The sequence below is a fragment of the Lactuca sativa genome, chromosome 7 (assembly GCF_002870075.4).
Source record: "Lactuca sativa cultivar Salinas chromosome 7, Lsat_Salinas_v11, whole genome shotgun sequence".
Taxonomy (NCBI): domain Eukaryota; kingdom Viridiplantae; phylum Streptophyta; class Magnoliopsida; order Asterales; family Asteraceae; genus Lactuca; species Lactuca sativa.
In genome coordinates, this window is record NC_056629.2 from 150,795,009 (window position 1) to 150,821,569 (window position 26,561).

Genomic DNA, 26,561 nt, shown 5'->3' on the forward strand with positions numbered 1-26,561 from the left:
TGATTGTGTTTTGTGACAATGTCAGTGCCATATACGTAGCTTCTAACCCAGTTCAGCACAAACGTACCAAACATGTAGAAATTGATTTGCTTTTTGTTAGGGAACATGTTGCGGTTGGCCATGTGCGTGTCTTGCATGTGCCATCAGCACATCAGTTTGAAGATATATTTACAAAAGGACTCCCTGCACAACTATTCCTCGACTTTCGAAACATTATGAACATTTTTGAACCCCAAACTGAAACTGTGGGTGTGTGTTAAGCTATTGTTTATTGTTCTTTATATACTTTTGTATAGTATATGGGTCCCAATATAAACTATTGTATTATATATTCATATTCTGTAATATAATGAAAACTCTACAAGGGATTTTACCAAATTTAACACTAAGAACCCTAACTTCGAGATTCTCCAACAAACTCATTTCAGAAATCGTTTTTGAAGCTTCTCAACACACTTGACTTTTAGATTTAGATTCAAGATTTCCAGATTTGTAGTTTCATTCCTTAACTTCTTTGATTTCCCTAATAATCTGCTTCTTCCCCAACTTCTTTTACAAATTTGGTGTTGATTTTGGTTTCAGATTTTAGGTTGATTTAGTTTCAGATTTCAAAAAATTGGTGTTGATTTCATTTGGGTCTAAGTAGATTATGGTTTTAGTATCACGTTTCAAATTATGGTTCTAGTATTTGGGGGTTGCAAGAGTTGTCGGTGGTGGCTGTAGGAGGTTCCGGTGGTGGTTTCAAGAGGTACCAGTTTGATTTTGCAATTGTGTACTGCTCGATTTCTAAAAGAACCACTTGAAGTGTTGGATTTTGATTTTATATTTCAGGTTTTGGTTGCATGTTTCAGGATTGTTTGACTTTGATTTACGATTTCTGCAAGGATTGGTTGTTTTTTATTTTTGCAAGAACCTCTTAGAGTTGTCTAATTTTGATTTTCAATTGTGTAAAAGAAGCTATTGATTTTAGTTTGGATTTGGATACAAGTTTCAAGACACAAGAAATGGAGTAAACAAAAGGTGGGCGGTGGTGGAAGAGGAAGGAGAGGGGGATGGCGATAAGTAAAATAAAAATTAAATGAAAAGGGTAAAACAGTTATTTGATGTTAATAAGAGACGTACGAGTGAGAAAAAAATATTATACGGATGGTGAGTTCATTTTTTAAAATAGTTTAGAAATTAATGACTAAACGCGTAATTTAACACTTGAATGAGGGATGAATCTTGTAATTTACTCAGGATTGTAAAAATTGTCGGACATTTTTACACTTCTAGATATTTGTTTGTTTGGAAGGAAACTTATAAAGAGTTTCCGCCTCTTCATGCTCTCCTTTTGTATCTTTTTTTTTTTGTTTTGACTTTTGAGCTCACACATAATTAGAAAACATGATTGACAATAAAATGGGCTCATGAAGCTTTTGAAAAGTAAAAATAAGAAATGTATGATGCCATTATATTTAGGAACAAAGGGGCCATGCATATTAATATCAACAGAAACAACAAAGAAATCATGTATCCAAAACATGCCAAGTAATTTGTCCATGAAAATAACTTGGATGACACTTTTGGTTTTCTGGACAATACAGAGTACATACATACTTAATTTAAAGACATCATATTTTAGAACATCTTAAATCATACTCCTCACATTTTATATTATTGAAACTATACATTCGGAATTCGTAGAATACATTGACGACCTATGCATGATTGAATCTTTTTACAATGTTGGTGGAGCTTTACAGCAGAATACAGCATATGTCGATTCGTGGTCCCTAGGTGCACCTTCTATTGCTCAAGTCTCTTGTACATTTGTTATAAAAACAATTTCATGGTCCCTACCAGATATGTCGATTCGTTATAACCTGTTACACATTTCAATATCTTATATTACATGCTTAAAAATGAATATTTGGGTTCAATGGAATTTTGTTCATTCTTTGCATGGTTCTTACCTTAGTTTCATGGCTTCTGCTGTTATGTCATCCTTCTGTGTTGCATTTAAGTTGTTATCAATGCTTAAGGAAAAGGAGGTGTTGTAGTGTTTGTTTACTTCATTCGTACTCCACAATCCATAAATCTGGATTGATGAACTTATACTTAGGCTTGCTTATTGGACCTGATATTTTCAGTGGTAAATAAGAATTTAATTATCTTGTTTTCGATCTATTCCAGTACCTTCTTTTGCAATTCTGCTTTCTCTTGATTCTCGAGGTTTACTTTGTTGTGTAGTTCTTTATTTTCTTGAACCATAAGATTCTCCTGCAATAGTAGTATTGGTGAAAGACTGTAATTTCATGCACAAATCATAATCTAAAGGAACTTCTTGTTTTACTTTTGTACCTTTCGGTGTAATTCTTTGATTTCTTCTGTGAAAATTTGTTCCTGCAGTAAAATTTAGGCATGCTTAGCATTATTGATGACTTAATAGTTGATATAGTGAACTTTTTGAATGAGAGAACTACCTTTTTCATACGAACACTTTTTAAACTTGTTTCCAATTGGTTTTCCAGATTTTGTAGTTCTTTGACACTCAAGCCAGAAATCCTTTCTCCAGAAAGCTGCCTGTTAAGGTAAATATTATTTCACTGGCGAAAGAACATATCCTCTATTCGAATTTTACTAAAAATATAAATAATAGAAACCACTCCTATGATATAAAAGTAAAACAATCTTATGACTCTTCTTTATCGAGTCCTCATGTGTATCTTGTAATTGAGTGAGCAAGTAATACCTGTTGCTATGCTGCAAGCATTGTAATTGTTGTCTCAACCGAGCTGCTTCCCCTTGCCAAAACTAGTGATGGAAAAAATATGTTTGAAGTATTCTTTATAATGCATGCATAGTTGTTGACATGCTGGATTAAAGCTTCTAGAACGGAACTTTCGATTAAACCCATGTATTGAGAAAAAGTAAATGAAATAAAAGCTTGTAAAACTATTACCCAGTTCAAAACTTGAGTTATATACCACCCATACTTTCATGATACAATATCATGTGAATTCTAGTGCTTTTGGTAAGTAGCTTAGTTCAATATGCGAAAGGAGTAAGAATATTGGGAGAAATTTGAGGCATTTGATTTAGTTGTAAGTACAATGCCTTAAAAGAGAAGTGTTTACATTTATGGTTTCGACTGGGTAAATAGTACTACCAATTACCTTGAATGTTCATATGTTAATATATGTTATGTAAAGGGAATTGATAATTCCACTTCAAATTTTTATCTATCCAAATAATAAAAATACATATTCCCTTTTATGCCCTTTTAGAAACAATAACCAACGCCCTTTACTTTGACTTTGCCACTATTTTTAATCTTGATTTTTATACATTTTATTTGAAACCTATAATTTCCAACGTGATCTTAGTTGGTTTTACTTAAACTTTTATATATATATATATATATATATATATATATATATATATATATATATATATATATATATATATATATATATATATAACTTTAATAACATATCATAAAATAATAATTAACTTATATATATATATATATATATATATATATATATATATATATATATATATATATATATATATAATTTTAATAACATATAATAAAATAATAATTAAACTAAAACAAAAAATAATGAAACTAAAAAAAATAAAACAAATTAAGATCACGTTGGGACGAAATCATTTCCAAATAAAATGTATGAAATTCAGAATTAGAAACAGTAGCAAAATTAAAATGAAGTTCAACGAGCGTTATGTTTTCAAAGGGGCATAAAAGGAAAAATATATTTTTAAATTATAAGGGGAATTATCAGCTCCTTTATGTAAATGGTGAAAAATGAGTTAAACACGGTTGAGTAATTGCGTAATGGTTTATATAGAAAGTTATAGAGTTATAGGAAGTAATATTGTTGATGTTTCTTAAGTAATTAATGTTATTTCTAATAAGAAATTTTTTTAGGTCTACCCAGATTGAGATTTGGTTGTTACACCTAGATCACTCAGACTATTAAAATAGCCATTTTGTGTTGCTGCAAGTTCTATCTATATTTTAACTCCCATGTCTATCGTCATGTATGTGCTCAGTTTTGACCTAGTTAAGTGAAAGGATATTCCATAGGAAGTCCAATATTTACACATAGAAACATTGTGTCAAAATTGTAAGACTTTCTTTATAAACTTAACATTGGAACTTAGAAACTTTGTATCAATAGGGGAGAGTGCCTTTACTATGATGGCATACATGATGTGAGACTAATAATCTAGGATTGGAAGTACTTGTTTATGGTGTAGTTTCTGATATGGCCAAGTTATCACAGCTTTAGTCTTTCCTTTCTTCTAGCTGCTCACTTTGTGAAAGTTGTAGAACAAAATTATAACAAGAATTGCGTGTTCATGGTGATTTCAAGGTGGCAGTTGCACAAAGTTTGAAATTCGGTTCGACTCTCAGAGGTTAAATGCTTTTAGTCAGAAAGTAGATGCATTAGGCATAAGGAGGAAAAATAGGGTAGGAGGTTTTGAAGGTAGATACGTAGTATATAATGCATTATTCTTGGTGATGACACAACTTGGAAGCCTAGTTTATTTTACGCTAAAAAAATACGCACTGAACAAAGCTTTATCAGGTATTTGACTGGCGATTAAAGATTGGATCAGTCATTAAATACCAACTAATTAAGTGTTATTCTTGTTTCACCTAGGCACCTTTTAAGTTTCTTTGAAGAGGTTTTACCACTCAAGTTTTTTTGTTACACACCAATGAATTCTGAACACCGAGTTTGCATACTATCGGTTCCTCCTGTTAAACCTAATTAAAGATGTTTTGCATTTTCTTTTTTATGACATGAAAATTCCACATAATCCTAAACAAAACCAACCTAGCAGTTTATGCTAACAAGTCATCCCTTCTGTTAAAGAACAAAAATTAAACTTGGTTATTGTTTAATGAAACTATTTTAAATATTTTTCCACGTACGTTGTTGCCATGTCATTTCCAAGTCATTAGTCGAATAGGTAAACAAGTTAGAATTTACATAATTTCACATATAAGGAACATAAATGAAATATGAGGGGTGAAACATTTTCAAAGAAAGTTTGAGATACCTAGGTGGAAGGAATCTGAATTTTTGTTACTATTTCATGACTACATATCTTTAAGAATCTTAAAATGTTTAAGGACTAGTGTTTAATGCTCATGGACTATCTTGTTTAATGGGATATGAGAAGAGAAATTTGTCATTTTTAATACATACATAGCTAGTTATGCACACTCTTTAATACATACATAGCTAGTTATGCACACTCGTATTTTTGAAAGGTTTGAAGAATTAATTCTTGACAGGTGAAAATTGAAAGTGTCGATGAAAGTTGTCGGGGTTAACTAGCTTCTGTTTTGGTTATGAGTGATTAATCATTTTATGAACTGGATGTCAAGAATGTCACTAACAAGTAGTGGGAGGTTTGACTAAAATACTATGCTTAGTAGTTATGGCTTAAAGTTTTGGTTATAGAAAGTAAATTGAAAGAGAGAAAAACAAATTAAGCTATTTTTTCTATATCAATGCAGTTGTAACAATTAAGGGAATTTGAAGAATGGTACCTCAACTTCCATAGTGGGATTCAACATATGATGATGTTCATCCTTTGCTTTGTTGTATCGTTCAGTTATCTTTGTCATGCTGATAACCAAAATCAAACATTAGTATCTTATCAATTTTTTTGAAATCATGTCAGAATTAATCTTACAAAATAATGCTTGTAACATAATGGGAATTCCATGGAATATATTTAAATTTGTCTGATCAAGCGATAACCACCTTCCTCAACCGGTTCATATTTCACTGAACTGATCAAGGTGACCGTATGTTGTCTATGCAACATCCTTCAATGAAGGTGAATCAATTCCTTCTTGATTTTGATGGTGAATAATAGTACCTTTCCCTTTTTTGAAAGCATGTTAGAATCTTACAAAATAGGTCCCGATCATAGTACGTTTCCTTTTTTGGATGGAAGTTAAAAAAAACATAACTGATTTTGAGAGAGAATTCTTGCTCTTTTATTCATTGCTTATGTTCCAATAATTAAAGTTAGATATTGGCATATAAGCTTTAACATAAGAAACCAAGGGGCTGGACTTTGGTTTAAAAATTATTTTAGAAGAGTTGCATCTTTCAAAGAATAAGAATCTCAATAAATTGTGTTGGTAATGTGTTTGGTTGGTAGGAGATAAAATATAATTTTAATGATAGAAATTGAATAGATTATAATTTTCTTATGATGAATTTTTATTTTTATTTTTATGTATTTAATATACATATAATTGTGTATTTTGGTATTTTTAATAAAAAATGGAATAGGAATTGAATTCATACACTTTCCCTATGAATGGTAAAATCCATCAAACATGGAATTTGGAGAAATATAATGGAAATGAATCCGTCTATTTGGCATTTGGAAACTGAATATGCCAAGGAATAGAACTTTGAATAGCAATTACTTCAGATTTCATTTGGATCCATTAACCGAACATGCACTGAGTTGTAACATTATGAACAACTAGAAATACCACACATCATAAAAGAAAGTAAAAAGCTTTGACTACTAAGTTAAAACCTTGGAATTTATATAATTATATTAGGAGTTGTTTGATACCTTTTTGGTCTATCTATATCCCTATCATTTGGATCCTTATACTCAAGATCCAAATAAGGGAAGTGACGATTTGGTTTAGTCTTTTTGGGGTTTCACGATCTGAAACTCCTTATATTCAAGACCATATCTTTTGGTTTTGTTCTTGTTTGGCAGTGTAGGAGTAATTGAGGTCCGCTTTGCAGTAGATTCTTCACTGCATATGAAATAATTCTCTTATGTTCCTAGTTGTTGTATTTCATACTCAAGCTAACTTAATGGGTGTGAACGAGTCATCATGGTGGTGCTTCTAGTTGTTACATGATTATGATGTAAGTGTCATGTGAGCCTTTTTTTTATTATTTTTTTTATCTCAGCCTAATAATTCCTCGTTGTTACTTGGTTGATGGCTTCATTCAATGTTTTGGGTTTGCATATATAATCATGTTTCTTTAACAATCATGGGTTTCAATTTCCTCCTATGCAAGTTCCAACAAGGGCTTGCATACATCTGTTAACTCAATTTACAAGCAAACTCCTTTTGGTAAACTCACTACAACTTTAGATAGAGCTTCATCAAAATCTTCACAATTTATATGTTCTAAACAAGCATATAACTTCTCTTCAAAGATCTCTGGTTCATTGGTGGCATTCTACTATGTTATTCGTAGGATTATCTACGAAGTATTCATGACACCCTAACATTGAGATCTTTTGGAAGAGAATATACATAGGCCGCCATCACCTCCTCTTAGCGTGAACAAATTAGTCGTCTATATATGGTTGTTTCTATTGTCTTCTTTTGTTGAAAACAAATCTTTTTGAAGACTTTTGATGGTTTATTTCAAATGGCACAACTTATCTCTTATGTGTAAATCAAGTTGATGCATTCCCTCTTCAACTTGACTTTTGTTATTTTAGTAAATCTAAATATCTATATGTTAACTTGAAAAACTAACTTTGTACCCAAACAAACTATTTCACATGTAAGATGATAAATTGTGAAAACTGAGTGAGTAGCATTACCTAAGGTTCTAAAAAGATCGTCATGGCTTCGCCATGACACGTCATAGCTCCAAGGCTTATACATGACACAAATCTTTAACAAAATGTCACCTTAAGTCATATATGTATATAAAGATGGATAATAGTAGAGTGTGTGTGTGTGTATATATATATATATATATATATAATTGCCGCCTTAAGTCATGTCTTACAAGCGACATGGTTCATCACAACTTGTAAAAGCTTGAGGCTTGACATTGCCGCCAAGTCAAACTTAAAGTTATTTAGAACCTTGGGATTACCAAACATAAAAAAAAATAACGAAAAAACATTAAAATCATTAAATTGGGGTATTTCTTATTGTTAGTGTATGTATATAACCATAAAATATCAACGTCCTTTTGTAGATGTCCACTTGATCTTATTATGATCACACAATAACGATCATAGTTATGGTGTAATCATTTTTTAATGAAAATGATATCCTATAAATGACATCCTATAATGAGTTACGAGGAACATACAACTAAAGACTAAAGGATGAGAAACATTAGGAGTAGGAAATCCCAAACCTAGCCCTTGGTGACTCAGTCTATGCATTCCCTAAGGGAAATAGTGCATAGTTCATGCGTTGGCTAGGAACAACCCATCATGGGTTAACGTTAAATATCACATGTTTAAGGGATGTGATTCTCTTTTTCCTTAATAGTCGTCTTAGAAAAACCTCCAAGGTGTAAAGGGATCCATAGGGTTTTGAAGTCATTCTTCCAAGGTGCTAAAGTTTTTCCATTGAAGATGTTCGATTTTAAGTTTTTAATACCATGGTACCCAAATCGCACTTTCATGTTTCTACCTAGAGGAGCAAGTATGGTCCTAGACTTCCTTGCAATTAAGAACTCCAAAATTATGAGATAAACTCAATATAAATGTTATTAGTACCTTTTTCTTATGTGATAATATATGCTACATTTTAGATTGGATGCTCTATTAACGAGCAACAGTTAGTATAATAAACGATTTAAACTAGATGCTACATTTTAGATTGGACACACACACACACACTCTCTCTCTCTCTCTCTCTCTCTGTGGTCTTTCTAAATTATGAAAACCACCTCTTGTTACCATCGACAATTATCTCCTGTTACGGTTGGCACCTCTTGCAACCACCATTGGTCACCACCAAATCTGATATTAAAACTTGAATCTGAATCTCAAACCCAAATCTGGTACTAGAACCAGAATCTAAAACCTATAATTAAAACCAAATCTTAATCTAAAACCTTTGATTATAATTCATTTTTGAGATGAATCTCTTAAACCCAAAATCAGTCATTAAATCCCACCGGTGATGTAAAATCTAGAGTGGCTGAGATTTAGATCAAAACCCTATATTCGTTGTCTACTTTTTCAGTTCTAGCAACCACTACTTGTCACCATCCAAGAAGACATAAAAGTTGTCGAACTATAAATCCTCAAATGGAATGTAGATCTGATATCTAGATATAAAAGGGTTGGTGATGGCGCACCCTAAATCACATATTTGAACATAGTTGTTTTCAAAAATATAGATCTCTATCTCTATCTCTTTTTCCCTCTTTCTTGTTATTACACCAACGCGTACACACACAAACACACACACACACATACACAAACAAACACACACACACACACACACATATATATATATATATATATATATATATATATATATATATATATATATATATTCTCTACTCTGGTGAGTTTATTATCTTTGGCGATGACGATTAGTGGTTTAACTATGTTGATCCGACAATAATTGTGATGTTGATAGTTTTTGGGAGCTGGTCCTAGAGATAAATGGGATGAAGATAGATTAGGTTAAATTTTTAGGGTAGGTGGGTGGGCCAGGGGTAGGGTGGAATCTAGCTTGTTTTAAATACAAAATACGTTATTATTAAAACTAAAAATAAAAGACTAAGGGTAATAGAGTAATTCTATGCAGAGTAAAAAAATAAAACACGTAAATTTAAAATAACGAGGGATGAAACATACAAGTTGGAAATAAACGAGGGATGATCCCTAGCAAGCGTTCAAGGCATGTGAAGCACTTAAATGGCAACCAATAATGGCTAACAAAGATAGGGACTAACCGTGCAAGGAAATGACAACCTAGGGACGATCTTAATTAATTTTTGAAAATAGGGACTGAACGTATCTTTTGGCACCTGCACAAGGGACGATTTGTTTAATTTACTCTAATTTTTATTACTTATAATTTTTAGAAAATGAAATGTGTCTTTTATTACTGTCATCTCTCTTCTAGTCCTCATTCTCAACCTTTAGAAACCACATCTTGCAACCACCAAACCTAAATAAAAAGACACCTAAAATTGATTCCTAAAATCAAAATCAAACCTGAGAATGATTCTTTGAAATCCTAATTGAAATGAAAATCATACGGATGGTGATGGTTGTTCTAGATCCTGCTCATTATAATCCAGCGTCTGTCTTCTCCGACAAGAAATTTTCAGTTTCAGTTTATAAAAAAGAAGCCCAAAACTTAAGGTAGATATAAACCAGCCCAAAAAAATGAAATTGAGCATCAAAACTTTAGATTCAAAGAATCAAATAAGAGAGGAAAAAAGGGTTCCTGCATAGGTAGATGTGGTGAAATGGAATCCCAACTTAATTCAATATTCAACGGTGAGCTGATTTTTGAAATCCAAACTTTCAAAACCTGTTTTTTTTAAACACATGGTCCAAACCCTAGTTTCTGAAATTTACAGGTGATCGGCTAAGTCGAGTAGGGAAGGGAAGTAAAGTAGGAAAATAAAAGAGGTATGACAGCTGCTTTGGTGATGTGGCGGTTTCTTCAGATTTACATATAGATCTATGGGTGATGGTTTGAGTTTTAGATTTACATGGGTGGTCTGACGGTTCCTACAATGATAAGGGTTCAATAGGTTTCGTTGATGATACTGATCCGAGTGCGGTGGTGCTCTTTAGGGTTTACAAAATGGGGTTAATGAAGAGGCTGAAACAAATGTGATATGTACATGAGTTTAAGTTTTAAGGTGATGGTAGGATGAATGTGGGTGGTTATCAGTAGGATTAATTTTTTAAGTTAATAAATAAATAAGGGCAAACAAGCCTTTTTATAGCTATATAACGAAATCAGAGACACAATATGTAATTTATAACAATAGAAAGTATGGTCCGAGTTACTTTTTTTAAAATAGGGACTAAACACCAATTTTACTACCTACATCATGGATGATTGATTAGTGAAATTTACTCAAGTATATAAAATTTTCTAATTTTAAGGAATATCACGTTTGGAAACTTGGATCATTAAAGCGGTAAAAATAAAAAAGAAACATATTGTTCAAGACAGTAACTAAAGTGGCAACCATTTTAGTAAGTTTTTTTACTAGTATTCTATTTCTACTTAAGATGTAAGCAGTTGGTTACGAGCTTAATACCCACTGATGGAATTTGTGAAGTTGTTGAAGTCGATGAGTTTCAAGACAGTAACATCATGAACGATTGATTAGTAAAATTACTCTAGTAGCCTATACTTTTGTGACTAAATGGATCTAGTCAAGCTATGAACATACATAAAATATTAAATTAGTTCAATTTGTTACTTACCATGCCATTGAATAAGTATCAATTTGTAAGTTCAAGTGTTGAACAGGATAAAATTGATTAATATTTCATATTCCTCATGCATGTTGGATTTATAATTTATGATGCATAAAGTACTAGTATGAATGCAACAAACAAATAACAAGAAAATTTAGATGATCATCACCTGATAACTATGATACAATTCAAAGAACATAATAAGAGTTAAATACATGTCATGGTATAAAGTGTTAATGAGGACCGACATGTAATGAATGGGTTACACAAATGCAATCTACCAAACTAACAAAAAATAATTTCTTGTTAGATATTATGTCCTTGGTCGATCAAGGGTGTTAGAGATTTTATGCTAGTGATGTACGAAGTCTGTAAAGTCACTACAATGCTATATCTTGCTCAAGTGGGATGCTTTTAGTATGTGTACACAACGATAGCATAAGGATGTCACTACTATACATCAACTTGATCCTAATACGTACACACCATTGAGAGTGTATGGTAAGATGATCTTTTTTAAAGAACAACATATTATAAAAAACTTATGACGCACATAAATACTAGAGTACGAGACAACCTACGAGTGGGAATGACTGGTGATAGAAAAACAATGAGGTTCTATTTTCTAAAACCAATTGGTGATAGAAATGATTACCTATTGCCTTAGGTGATAGAATTTAGTTTCTCTTTTTATCGATGTAGGATTGGGTTTGCACCCCAACAATCCTTTCCTCCCCTCCCCCCCCCCCCCAACCAAGTTCTTTCTTTGGTCTCCCCTCAATGACTATTCATCAGATCCAATCCTTTTTTATGCCGCTAATACTCTCGGTACACGTTGATTATCTTACCTGCGCCACCAGGAAGACTTTCGAGACAAAGCTTTAGGATCAACTCTGTTGGACTGAGAATTATTAAGGATAGCACCACATGCACTGACCACATCATCTAGGTTATGATCATAGCTCTAATATCATTTGTAAGGATCGTTAGTAGCCTAAACATGCTCAACATAGAAGAATAACAGGGTTTTATTTTCTAAAACCAATTCGTTATATAAGGGATTACCTATTGCCTTATATGCTAGAATCTAGTTTCTCTTTTTACCGATATGGGATTGGGTTTGCATCCTAAAAAAATATTGTGTAGTCCATGGATGGTTGATGCAAACCGATCTTGGGTGAGCCCATTTAAGGGATGTAACCCTTTCTTTAATAGTTATTTTGGAAGAATACCAAGGTTTAAAGGGTTCATAGTTTTCTAAAGTCTTTATTTTAACATGAAAAAGTTGTTCCATTTAATATCTTTGATCTTGAGTTTAAAGTGACTATAATAACACCCATATGACACTAATGTGTTAGTATTTGATAAAGGGGATCAAATAACAATTTAGCCATTCTTGGAATATAAGCCTACAAAATCTAAACAAAACCTTGTTGTAAACTATTATTTAGTACCTCATTTTATTATTGATTCCAAACACTTATATTGTCCATTGGACAATCCCATGAAAGGAAAAAGTTTTTGTTGTAAATTTTTATTCCTCATCATGATGTTAGTGTAATTACTAATATGACATCTAACATTTTTGTTCGGTCTTCGAAATAGGGGTGTTAACTTATTCTCATCAAATGATTTAGGGTGTGTTTGTCAAAAATAGTAGGTAGCGGGTAGATGGTAGCTTCTAGTTGGTAGCATTTTGTTAAATGCTACACGAAGTAGCATTTGGATTTGGAGTGTTTTGTTTAAACTAAACGCTGGAAGCTTGTAGTGCCAAACGAGACTTTATGTTCAAAATTGAGCGTTTTGTTAAATGCTAGAAACTGGAAGCTCTCAAACACTCCTAAGTGATCTGTGTCGAACACGTTCTTAGAGTAGAAAATATCCGATCTAGTTTTCTCATGGGTGTTATTCCTAACTAATCAAATCTACTTCATTGTTTATTTCACTATGTTCAACTAAAGCTAAACTGATTGAATTGACTCAGCTTTTTCCATTTAAATTTTATCATGGATTATCCATTATTTATTTAATTTCAATCCAATATCCTATCATTTTCCATTATATATATATATATATATATATATATATATATATATATATATATATATATATGAGTGTGTGTGTATGTGTTTACGTGTGTATGTGTGTACAAACCAATATTGAAAATAAGCATTAAGAAGGCAATAGGGAGTACGATATTTGGATTTCCTTCTACTAGTCCTTGATCCCATAATTATACAAGGGTGACCTTTGGATATTGTGGTGACACTTTGGTGTGTATGTATTAATAAATTGAGTAAATTACACGAATGGTCCCTGTGGTTTAGGGTAATTTGCACGTTTGGTCCCTAACTTAATTTTTTAACTCGGAAGGTCCCTACTGTTTGTTTTTGTTACGTACTTAGTCCTTACTATTTGTTTTTGTTAAACGTTTGGTTTCTGTGTTACCTAAAAAGTAACTTATTTAAATAGAGAAAAATAGTGGGGTAGGTAAGGTAAGGTGAGTGGGTGGGATTGGGGGTGTGTTTATTTAAATAAATTAAAAATCAAGAGTAAAAGTCTTTTTAGGTAAGACAGAGACCAAGTGCATAACAAAAACAAACAGTAGGGGCCTTCTTAGTTAAAAAAAGAAGTTAGTGATCAAACGTGTAAATTACCCTAAACATAAGGACCATTCGTGCAATTTACTCTAATAAATTTATATTATTGGAATATTGGATAATAATTGGATTTGACCGATTTTGTTTGTCAAAGACAATTCAAACTTGAAAGGACGTGAGGTTTGGGAGTAGGCCTGTCAAAAAAACCCGAAACCCGTTCTACCCACCCGACCCGTTCCGAATTCGGGTAGAATGGGTAACGGGTATGAACATTCGGGTAATAGGTTAACCCGATAATAATATAGGTCGGGTTTTAAGTATGAATATTTATTTTCGGGTATACCCGAATACTCGAATTCGTTTTTTAAATAATAGCAAATATACAATGCAGTCACGCACGCACACTTTAAATAAAACAAAACCCTTCGTTTCCTTCTTATGAACGATGGCTTGACAGTCGACGCAAACTTGCAAAGGGAATACAACGCTGAAGCTGAAGTCTTGAACCGTCGTCATAATTCTCAGTTTCTCACTATCGCACATAATGAAATTAAAAAAGTACATAACATATTATAATGATTTGTATTGTTATTATATATGTACTTGTTAATTGTATGGAGTATTTTCCTACCCAATTCTTTATGAAACCAACCAACATGTAAATAAAAAAAAAAAAAAAATTATCAATAAGTGTCATTTAGGAAATTTTCGGGTATACCCGATAATTACCTGACCCGACCTCAAACCCGAATACCCGAAACCCGAATTACAATATAGGTCGGGTATCGGGTATTATTTTCTTAAGGAAATACCCGTTCTACCTGACCCATTGTAACTGAAACCCGAAAATTTTACGCGTTCGACACCCTTATTTAGGAGTATGTGCATATGTATTACCTTGCTTTGAAATTTTTGATATATTATTGATGTCTTTGAGGCTGTTTAACAATGATTTTTTTTTTAAATATGTTTTCAACAATATTAAATTTGGACAAATATTTTGATTTTTTGAAAACCTTTTGGAAGTTTGACTTCGAGTTTGGATTGTTAAGTTGTCCCTTAACCTTCCGAATTAATGACAGGAATGCTGACTAAGATTTCCAAACTTAACCTACGTGTTTCTAAACATATGAAGGTTAAAAAAATGCAAATTGTTTTCTAAAAATGATGCCCATACAAAAGGGTGTCTTAGTTATATTCATGAGAAATTCCATACTAATCGAGATAGTTCTTGATTACTTATATCTAGAGTTGCACATAAACAATCTTGATTGTGCACTCTATAATAGAGTAATACATAATAATTCCAGTTGTAGATGCAGGCCGGAGTTATCTAAAATGGGAAGCTCTTTGTTGAACTTATCATAATACACAATATTGTAACTCTCAGTCATATATTATAACAATATTGTTACCTTGATAAACTAATGGCAAAAGGAATGACTCATGATAATCAACACTTTTTCACTTCTTGATTCTTGATGTCGTCAAAACAAGTGAAGTTAGCATTCTTAAAGTAAATACAAACGAATTAGCCAATATGTTTTTGGTAACCATACCTTGTATGAAGTGTATGTAGTTTTCAATGCTAGTAGCTTATTCTGATGTGTAAATAATTTCAGTATTTGGATATTAGAATAGTAAGCAGTTTCGGGGCGTGTTTGGCAAAAGTAGCTATTAGCTGGAAACGAGTAGCTGGTAGCTGGTAGTGTGAAGCTGTAGCTTTTATTTGTTATATGAATGTTTGGCAAAAGTAGCTGGAAGCTTTTGAAATATATAAAATTACATAAAAGGACAACTGATTAAAAATTATATATATATATATATATATATATATATATATATATATATATATATATATATATATATATATATATATTTAAGGGTAATTATGGAAATTTATTTCAAAAGCTCCGCAGCGTTTTGTTAAAAGCTACATGAAGTAGTTTTTAGAATCGGAGCGTTTTGTTAAAACTAAAAGCTAAACGCTGGTACTGACAAACGAAATTTTTTGCTTAAACTAGAGAGTTTTGTCAAAAACTAAAAGCTAAAAGCTCCCAAACGCTTTCAAAAGCTCCGTGCCAAACACGTCATTGGTTTAAATTATTATATGATTAATTTAAGCAAACATTACTATGTTATATATTAGCATCTTTAATTCACGAATAACAAGTGGTTATGCTAAATTCAGATACTAAATCATTTTTTTTGGCAATAAATATGAATGGTTAACATTCATGCGGATAGATATGTGTCTTGATGAGAGCCAAATTCGCATGAATTCACCCAATCTCTAGATATCACTTCATAAATTAGTGTTTTTTGGTGAATCAAGAAAACGATTGTATCTATATATCCTTTGATATGATATATATTTTGGTTTCTGAGTAAGTGGGTCATTATATATTGAAGTTGTTAAATATTCCTCTAAATAAGACATTATAAATGATACTATCAGCTTGTTGTGAAACTTGATGATGAACGTCTTTAAGCAAGTGGTGATTTGAATCTCTACTTGTGGGAGTGTGATATTGTTGCTCCTTATTGAATTAAACACACATGACTATATAAGATTGTCGCTACATCCATACAATATTAAAATAATGGTAAACTAAGTTTGAATATCTTATTCGATTTCATAGATCGAGAAAGCTATATTAAACTTATATGAGAAAGACTTGATACATTTATCATGTTCAATGATATCAAAACAAAGAGAAACTAAGAAGGGAACTCATTTAACATTACAAGTTGATATATGTGATTTGTAGATACAAACACTCATGCATGATTAAGGAGAGTGATGTGTTGTTTTATAATTAGCATTGTCTGTATAGTTGATTGCTTATGTATTTTGCATAATTTGGAATCTATTAGATCCCATATGCAATTAACAAAGAATTCATAGCATTGTTAATTATACATAAACATATGGATCATATATGAAGAACATTTAAACACATGAAATAAATAGTATATTTATAAGTGATATTTTATAAACAAGGAAAAATAAATAAAATGGTGTATTATTTAAAGCCGTGACTGATTAATTAAAATGTTATAGTTTTACAAACTTAATGGCTTTTGAAAACGCTCACTCATTAATGTTGGTGTTTAAGGAAGGTAGTTAAGGCTTTTAAGATAACACTATTAAAAATCCTAAACTTGCCTCATGCTTTTTACCTGGCTATATATGGCAGTGCCCCCTTCCCCTCCTCTTGGTGTGATCATCGTCCAAATAAGGAACAAACAAAGAACAAGGAAGAAAGGTGTCTTGCTTTGTTGGTTGGAGTAGCTATTTGGGATAAAAGTATTTATCATAAATGTATAGCCTTAATTTTACTATTTTGTGTCCTAGCTATTTCATTGCTTTCTTGTAATGTGTTGTAGTTTACTTCTCGCTAGGCGTTTTTTCTTAATAACGTTACCACCATTATAAAAAATAAGATTTTAACTACTACGATATGTAGCTTTTTGTGAAATTTGCCAAAGGTCAGATCATTAGCTAGCATTACATAGGATATATGGATTCTTCCGTGTGAGATAGCTAGTCGATCTTGACATGCAGAACTTGCACTCATTAGCTTGAATCTAAATACGGAGAGGATCATTTAGCATTAGTTACTTTTACATAGCGGTATCGGAAAAAAACGAATAGCCCAAATCAAAAGGAGCTTGATTTATTAGGTTCAAGTTGGGTTAGACTGGTTCAGTTATAGATAATTTTTCACTATTTAGAGCAACTTGAGTAATCCATTTCATTAATTTTAAGCTCCTTTATTTCTATAGCTTAATATTTATATTTCTCAACTTTAACGTACTGCCCGAAGATAGTGATGCTTAAACTACATACATGTGGTGGGGTTTGACACACATAATCATGAATATATGTGCGAAATGTACTTTGCAAATTGTCTTTGTTAAGAAAAATATGCTTTAAAATACTACACTGATGTTTCAGTTGATGTGTAATTAAGTGTGGATCCATTTTATCCAAGTGTAGAATTAAAATTAAATTCGATTTATCCGGGATAAACCAAAGTGAATATCTCAAAACCAAATAACCTTAAACATGTTAAATCAAAAATTATGTGGTTCGTTTGGGGTTAATTTAACTATATCTTGAAAACAATTTAACCAAACTGAATAAATTAAAGAGAAACCTACGAAACCGACCATAAGTGCCTCTATGCATTTAATGAATATTCTTACCCTCACCAATATGTATTTCCTTAATAACCTCTATTCTATTCTCTCGCAACACCAGAAAGAATGATATATATTGGGTTAATTTCGTACATCATAGATTATGTTCTAACAACATAAAGGCCAGGATATATATTTCTTGCAAACCATCCACAAACATCATTCGTGCTATTCTACATCTCCATATGAAAATAACTTCTACGTCTGATCGATTGATTGTTTACTTGTAGGAAATCACCAAGAACGCTAACCTAAATCATATATCTTGAAGACACACACTATTTTTTTACTTATTTTTGTAGATTAATCAATGCATATACTGGCTAATTGGTTTAACAGTTTTACTTAAAGAACATGAGAGAAAGCATATATAAATTAAGGTTAAGGGTGAAAGTTAGCAAAACCTTGAGCTAGAATATTCATGGAGTCTCCCAGTGTTAGAGAAGATAACGAGTCCAACTTCAGCATCACAAAGAATCGCCAACTCCTTTGCCTTCTTCAACAATCCACGGCTCCTTTTCGAGAAAGTCACTTGCCTGCTAGCCGAATTATCGATCCTCCGGATTTGAATCTTTCCTCTCCCCATACTTAATTATTAGGGTTTTGTTGACTCACTTTCGGCCTTAATCTGAAATGATACATATTATGCTAAAAAGTCAGCGATCGTATATGAACACAAAGAAAGATGAATAATCGATCATGATACAGCAACAGATAGTGCATACAGATTGGTATACTACGAGGGTTTTCCAGAATTAGAAACCTTTTCGAGGGAATCGATCAAAGGTTATAAGTTGTTTAAATTGTAGAAATTTTATAGACGTTAATAGAAAAAGGACAAGAAATGAAGAAAGTAAGATTACAGTTTATAGATGGAAAGCTTACTAATTTGAGGCTAGTACGATGAAAACTCAAAGAAGAAAGAGTCAAGTGCTCTAGATGCCTTCTTGAAGCAGTAACCTTTTCAGTAGTTATGGAAAAATGTACCCTTTCCCAGAAAAACTAAAATAGAAAGAATAAGTTTTGGGACATTATTCGTATAATATATCTTTACTCATAATTGACCACCTTCGTATATACTTGAAGGGTTTTTTTTTTTTTTTTTTTTATTTTTTTTATTTTTATCATTAGGTTTATAATATAGGGATTTTCTAATTGAAGGGTTTTTTTTATCATTAGGTTTATAATATAGAGATTTTCTAATATGTGCCTAACGGCATATATAATAAGAATTAAATATTACAAATATCATTATAATTAAATGTTAAATTTATTTATTATAGAGATTATTAATGTATTTTACATTTAATTATGTCAATATTTCTTATAATAAATAAATTTCACATTTAACTATGATAATATTTTTAATATTTAATGATTTTTATACGTGGCATATATTAGAAAATCTCATATATTCGGGTAATGAAAACAAAATTTCAACTTTTGTTTATGATATGAAGATAAAGGAATCTTTGTTACAATCCTTTCCGCTCCTCATTTCCTTAATAATATGAGCTTCTTTCATCATAAAAAATATATGTTTAGTTTATATTAAAAAAAAAAGTAGATTCTTTTATTGATTATTATATATGTATTATGTTTATATAATAATATTAGAAAAGTGGTTTTCAGGGTTGGTGAAAACCAAAACCCTTCTCTACACAAGAAAACAATGAGCGCACAAGGCGGTTTTCCTGTACTTGTTCCGAGTACGATAAAATAACCAAACTCCCAAGCGTTTTAGGACACGTGTCAGCTTGACCGATTAACCGCAGAGAGCTACTGAGCCTACCTTAAACTTAACGAATTAAACAAAGTTTGTGGCTAGGATGTGTGCTGTCACATGACACTGTCAGAAATATGTTTAGTTTATAAATTAACAAAGTTTAATGGGTAGACTTTTGATGCGATTTTGAATATATGGATCGTTGACACGTGGTGTAATGAGATTCTTTTACATTTCTTAATATATATCTACTATAATAAATAAATGTTTTTTTTACCACATGTCTTCTTCTCATTTATTTGGACACATGATATTTTTTAGATTTTTTTAAAATTTTTATTTTCCACTTGTCATTTTATTGTACTTTTTATTTTATTAAATTAAAATTTCATATTTAATGTGTAAGGTAATATATATGTAAAGTATTTATTAAAAAGAGTTTATATATGTAATGTATTCAATACATTAAAGTCTCATTAATTTTAATAATTCAAATTTTTCTCATTTTTCTTATAAATTCAAACTTTTCAAATTATTAAAATTTTATATTTATTTTTTTTAATTAAACTCGTATAATACATGGGCCTCAAACCTAGTTTCTTTATATACTTATAAAGGAAGCATTTTTCCTTTCACCACATTCATTTGAAACTCCCATACATTTTTCATTTCACCACATTCATTTGAAACTCTCATGACTTTTGAATTTCTTTTTAATAATAATTATAAGTTAGTTAATTAAGTTAAATAAATATCAAACCTAAAGTGTAATCATATATAAACTAAAGTTCAATATTAAAATCATATCATTACTTCTACTTATAAAGTTATATTTTTTTTAAATTTTAACATATTATATTTAATTTATTAGTTTTAATATTTTGTTGGAGGTAAACATTATCATTTTAAAGATATAATTTTGGAACAATTTGTATAAAATACTTAAATTATTAATTTAAATATATCATTACAAGGTCAACTTAAATATAAATTTCAGTTTAACTTAAACAGCCTAAAGAAAATTTTGTAACTAGTTAAAAATGATTAATTGTAGTGTCTTTCTAATAATGATTATAAGTTGGTTAAAAATGTTAAATAAATATCAAACCTAAAGTGTAATCATAAATAAACTATATTTCAATTTTAAAATAATATCTTCACTTCTACTTATAAAGTTATGTATTTAACTTTTAACATATTACACTTAATTCAATAGATTTAATATGTTGTTGTATGTAAACCATTATCAATTTAAAGTTACAACTTTTGAACAGTTTGGACAAAATACTTAAATTGTTAATTTAAATATAACATTACAATGTCAACTTAAATATAAAATTTAGTTCCACTTAAAAAACCAAATAATATTTTGTAAATAGTTAAAATTGATAAATTGTAGTGATAAATGCAAAAACTAAATTGTAATATCAATTTAACTAAAATATTTTCTAAATATATTTTTATAATCGTTAAAAGTTTTCAAATAAGTAGCTTAAAATAACTTGCAAAAATAATAGTTAAAAATAACTCTATATAAATGATTATATTGTTAGCTTTAAAATCAAAAAGCAATGTTTGATATTTTAAATAATTATAACGAAATAATAAAAAATTAAGCTAATAAATTTTAAAAAATAAATTAACAATAACAATGACTATAAATAACATTAAAACATATGTTCTATTTAATTTTATTCATTTATAACTTGCGGGTAGAAGTCATTCAAACGATTGAAATTATGCAGTTATAATACATGTATGTATTATCATATAATTCAAAATAATTAATATATTATATCAATTTCGTATACTAATTATTATATCAAATTTAAAAGTAACGTTATTGTTATATTTAAAAAAACATATATTTGTAAAGACTTCAACTATATAAGTGTTTCTGCGCAACGCGCTGGTATTCGCCTAGTTAGAGTAAATTATGTGTTTGGCGCAAATACAAAGTTTTAGTACAATTTTATGGTTGTAGAATTCATTATGGTTGATCCTTTTGTTGTTACCCACTGTCCATCTTTGCTAATTATAGGTAAAATGACAATTTTATCCCTTGTTCTTTTGGTAATATTATTATTTTCTCGAAAATAAGGATCATTCATGTAATTAAGTTTAAAAGGGAATAAGAACCCTAATTATTGAATCAGCTGCCATCGTGCTCAGGACTCAATTGCTCATGCTTTCTCACTCCTACCACCGATCCACCTTCATAAGATCAACATTATCATCGGTGGCTCAAAAACTACCAACGGCTTCTCTCGCATCACTTCCTCTACCTATCACTAAACCTCATTCAACGTGCTTCTCCAAGAACCATAAAATCTCATTGATTCTTCTTCTCATCGTACCCTCTAATGGTTCCCAAAAGTTAATACGCCACAACGTTGCAACAACCATATCACCTCATCCCCTATAGCATGATGGATCCAAAATAATATTTTGTTTTCAACCACCAAAAGTAGGGTTGTTGATGGATTGTTAATCGAACCACAATCTTATTTCAGAAGGTTAACATAAGTGATCGGCTCATTAGTTTCTTAAACCTAAATCTGAACCGAAAAACCCGGTTAGCCGGTTTTCCATTAACCTGTTTTTTTGGTTCATCTATCCTGATAATCTATTAACCATTTACATATTAATTTGTTCCAAAACTAAAAATACTCTATTTTAATATTCAAAATAAATACATAATCTTACATATACAGTTTTTGAGAGGCTGAAACAAAAAGAATTAAACTTAAGATTCAAGCGAACATTGAATCACATAAGTATAGTTACAAATTTTGAAGAACCATTAAAATATTAGATAATAATATTAATTGTTTTTAAAATTTAATATTTGTATTACTTAATACACTACAAGAATAACCGGCTTTAGCAGCGACGCCTTTAGCGGCGACAGGTACTTTTAGCGGCAACAAACAACAAACGCGTTTTTGTCGCCCCTAAAAGTCCAGGTCGCCGCTAAAGGCTTAATTTGGCGATCCGCGTCATTTCAATCTCATCCATCGATTTAAAAGATGATCCGACGACTAGGATGCCATAAGAAATCCCGTGTTGTTTTCCCTCCGGTGTGTCGCCGCTAAAGAGTCTTCGTCGCCGCTAAAGGCTTATTTTGGCGATCCGTGTCATTTCAATCTCATACGTCGATTTAAGAGATGATCCAACGACGTAGAAAACCCCGCATTGTTTTCCCTCCCATGCGTCGCCGCTAAAGGCCGTCGACCATAAAACCCCTCTCTGCTCCATTTTTCTGTGTTCTCCCTTCTTGCTCACCATTGTCGTCGAACTCATCGGAATTTCACAAAGAACTTCGCAATTTCACCTATCTTTGCTCCATTTTTCTCCTTTTCCTTTTCCTTTTCCTTTTCCTTTTCACTTCTCCTTACTAAGTTTCTAGCATTGATGTGTATTTATATGTGTATTTTGTGTTTGTAGATATGGATGTGTATTTGTATGTATATGTGTATTTTGAATGTATTTTATGTATGTATATGTGCTTTTGTATGTACAATCCTATATATATATATATATATGTATTTTTATGTATATGTATGTGTATGTATTTTCGTATGTATATGTGTATTATGTATTTCCGTATGTATATGTGAATTTTGTATGTGTATTATGTATGTATATGTGTATTTGTATGAATAAAAATATATATTAATAACAGCGACGCATTTAGTGGCGACGGAGAGCATTAGCGGCGACACAACTTTAGCGGCGACAAATGGAGCATTAGCGGCGACCAATGGAGCATCAGCGGCGAGCCAACAACGACGACCCTTTAGCGGCGACATGTTGGACCTTTAGCGGCGATGCCTGTCGCCGGTAATACTCTTATTTCTTGTAGTGATAGTCAAATTTTAATATGATAATGATAACATAGATTGTTTCTTACTTTCAATAAGAAAAGGGCCCCATGTTTCAAATGCGTTCGAAAGGTTTTTTTAGATCTTTTTGTTCGGAATTCATGTTTCTTGTAATGTCCTGATTTTCAACCTAAATTTTTCATTTTTTATTAAAATATATCAGAGTATGATTACATTGTGTGAAAACATGTTGTGAATGCGCATGTGTACAACCAGACCTTGATATTCTTACGAGTTAATGGAGTACCCGGAAAACATTTATAATCAACTGGGTAAGAATTAAGCTTAGTGAGATTCCAAAAATACTATATACCAAAATACATTTACAATGCATACACATAATGACCTTCATCATAAAGTTGATCCGCCCTTGGCCTTCAGCATGAAGCTGGTCCACCCCTTTTTGCCTACAACAAATAGATGGTCCGCACTTTGGCCTTTAGAATAATGCTAGTCCGCCGGAGTCTATTAGCCTTCAGTTCAAGGCTGGTCCGCCCTCAACTTCCCACATAATACATCAACACATATAAACAATAGAGCAGACAATAATCAAATACTACAGACAACTAACTGAACTAGCCTAATGGCATACTACAAGGCAACAATATCCTAAAAATAAAGGATATATAATGGATCACATAGTATAGCGAGAAAACTCATTTGGACAGTTACTCAGACGATTAACAACTATCTGGGTGATCCTACTAGTGATCCAACTGGCACGTAACACGCTTAACAAGTATTAACATTCAATACTATAATTTATTAATCCCTTTGCCAATCTGGTAATAAAATCTAGATCTTTCACTAATCCAAATGAAATAACAAGAGTTCTATAAAATAAGGATCAAACAGGTCAGACAGTTAGGAGGCATAACTATTTCGCCGTATAGCCTTTCTAAAATCCAACAACCAAGCCAACATGACCATTCTAGACATCTCTCCCGTAAGTAGATCAATTAGTATATGACTTGAATTATTGATAAATCTTAATTATAGATTCATAACAATGACTATGAATATAAATATAAGTTACACTTTAAGCGTAGTAAGTGTAGCCTAACTTATATGAAATTTTTAGCGAAAACCAGAAATTGCATGAGCAGAATCTCAACCCGAAAGCTCTTTTCTGTCGGGCTCCTACATACTCCAGAGCCTAGCTAAATTGCTCTAAGGCTTAGAAATATCGGACTCGAGGTGGGAGGGGTGTCCAGAGATTTTCTGGAGTGAATAAAGGGTGAGGAATGAAACAAAACACATGCATTCCAATTATTGCAGTAAAGCGCGCCATGCCCACCTACTAGGAATGCCTCACATTATGGTCAGGGGGTTGGGTGGGCCGCCTGTTACCACATGTCGCGTTCTTGTCCATTCATGTGCGGTAAATTCGCATATATTTTAAAACTCATATATCTCTTATACGATCTCCGTTTTGATGGTCTTTATAACCACACGTAGCTATCGATGAGTACTACAACTTTCATTTAGACCCCGTTAGCTAATTCTCAATTGGTCATCAATTTAACAGTTTATGAAGATTATACTGCTAATAACCGTGTAAAATTCATAAGTACCTCATACGGACTACGTTCTCCATTGTCTTTATATTAGTAGAGTCATATCGACGAGATCTTCAATTCTCGTTTAGATTTTTTTTCCTCACAATTGATTGATCTTAATCTCGGTTTTTGTGTCGCACACTGCTGCGATGAAACTTTGAAAAATCATAATTTCCTCATATGAAGTCAGATTTGGATGTTATCTATACGGACCCTCTTGTTTTTACGACTACTACAACTTCTGTTTAGAGTGATTAGGTTAATAAGTAATCTATATATGATTCGTATTTTACGACACACATAGTTGTGTCGGTTTAATCACGAAACTTTAAAAAAGCATAACTTTGTAACACCTGGTTTGGATTGGAAAGGATTTATGCATGGACTTGGCGAGTTGGGAGTTCAACTCGTTCAGTAGGGTCGTGAGATCATGAAACGCAGAACGAGACCGACTCGACGAGTCCAAGCTATTTAAAGAAAACCCTAAATTTTGGGTTTTCCCCCTATATAAATGTCATTACCCGCCCCAGTTGCCTCCCTTAGCACCATAGAAGAACGTTACGGCCGCAAACCCTCTTGTAAGTGAAGCAAGATCAATTGGGAGTGTATCCTTGAGATTTTGGGGAGGATTCCAAGCTTGAAGAAGAAGTATAAAGAGGAAAACACTAGATCTAGCATCTAGTTCGTCTTGGGCATTGATTTGAGGTATGAATCTGTTACCTTAAGAATAAATTCTATTTGAGAGTTGTGACCATCTTTGAGGACATGGAAGCAAGCTTAGATCTGGACCTATCACAAGGATATGGTTCAAGATCTGGACCTTCTTAGGCCCCAAATATCATAAAGTTGCATCTTTTATTGAGCTCATTCCCTCTCCATGCATAAGAACCTTGTTTAAATGTTCGTTTTGGTGTTATAAACATGTGAGGCTATGCATGCACGTAAAGTTTGCAACTTTACGTGATATCTTCACTAGGAGAGTATGGATCTGAAGTTTGAAACCTTAAATCCCAATGGAAAGAACCGATTACGTGAGAACTCGTCGAGTCCCTCTGGTGACTCGACGAGTCGAGAGGGTTCACGGCCAAAGGTTTACGACTAAGGGTTCACGGCCAAGGGTTTACGGCCAAGGGTTCACGGCCAAGGGTTCATGGCCAGGGATGTACGGTTGGTGGTTTACGGCCGTGAACATCAAGGAACTCAACGAGTCCCTCGGGTGACTCGGCGAGTCGGTGAGGGAAATAAGGAACCCGACGAGTGACTGATTGTTATAACACCGAATTTTTGAAAATAAAATTTTCATTTAAAATCGTTTATCTCTTTAACACTTTTCACAAAAATCTCCATTTTGTTT

The 26,561-nt window shown here is 31.9% G+C and overlaps 1 protein-coding gene across 2 annotated transcripts; it reads right to left on the reverse strand.

The window, feature by feature from the left end:
• Positions 1-1,451: 1,451 nt before the first annotated feature.
• Positions 1,452-19,059, reverse strand: LOC111911470 (MADS-box transcription factor 23). Of its 2 annotated transcripts, none has more exons than XM_042896855.2 (9): positions 18,924-19,059; positions 18,443-18,666; positions 5,573-5,651; positions 2,735-2,796; positions 2,466-2,565; positions 2,344-2,385; positions 2,179-2,262; positions 1,956-2,080; positions 1,452-1,865 (listed from the first exon to the last, which is right to left on the reverse strand). In XM_042896855.2, exons 2-9 carry the CDS (start codon positions 18,622-18,624, stop codon positions 1,859-1,861), a joined length of 681 nt encoding a protein of 226 aa, XP_042752789.1. In that variant the 5' UTR covers positions 18,625-18,666; positions 18,924-19,059; the 3' UTR covers positions 1,452-1,858. The 2 variants fall into 2 exon arrangements, with proteins under 2 accessions (XP_042752789.1, XP_042752790.1); XM_042896856.2 differs by lacking the exon at positions 18,924-19,059 and adding an exon at positions 18,764-18,902.
• Positions 19,060-26,561: the final 7,502 nt, after the last annotated feature.

Coding starts and splice junctions, on each gene's coding strand:
- LOC111911470 (XM_042896855.2), bottom strand. CDS start 18,624: ATGGGGAGAGGAAAGATTCAAATCCGGAGGATCGATAATTCGGCTAGC. Junction 2,566..2,734: donor TGCTTGCAGCATAGCAACAG/GTATTACTTGCT, acceptor TTACCTTAACAG/GCAGCTTTCTGGAGAAAGGA. Junction 2,081..2,178: donor AAGCAGAATTGCAAAAGAAG/GTACTGGAATAG, acceptor TCATCAATCCAG/ATTTATGGATTGTGGAGTAC.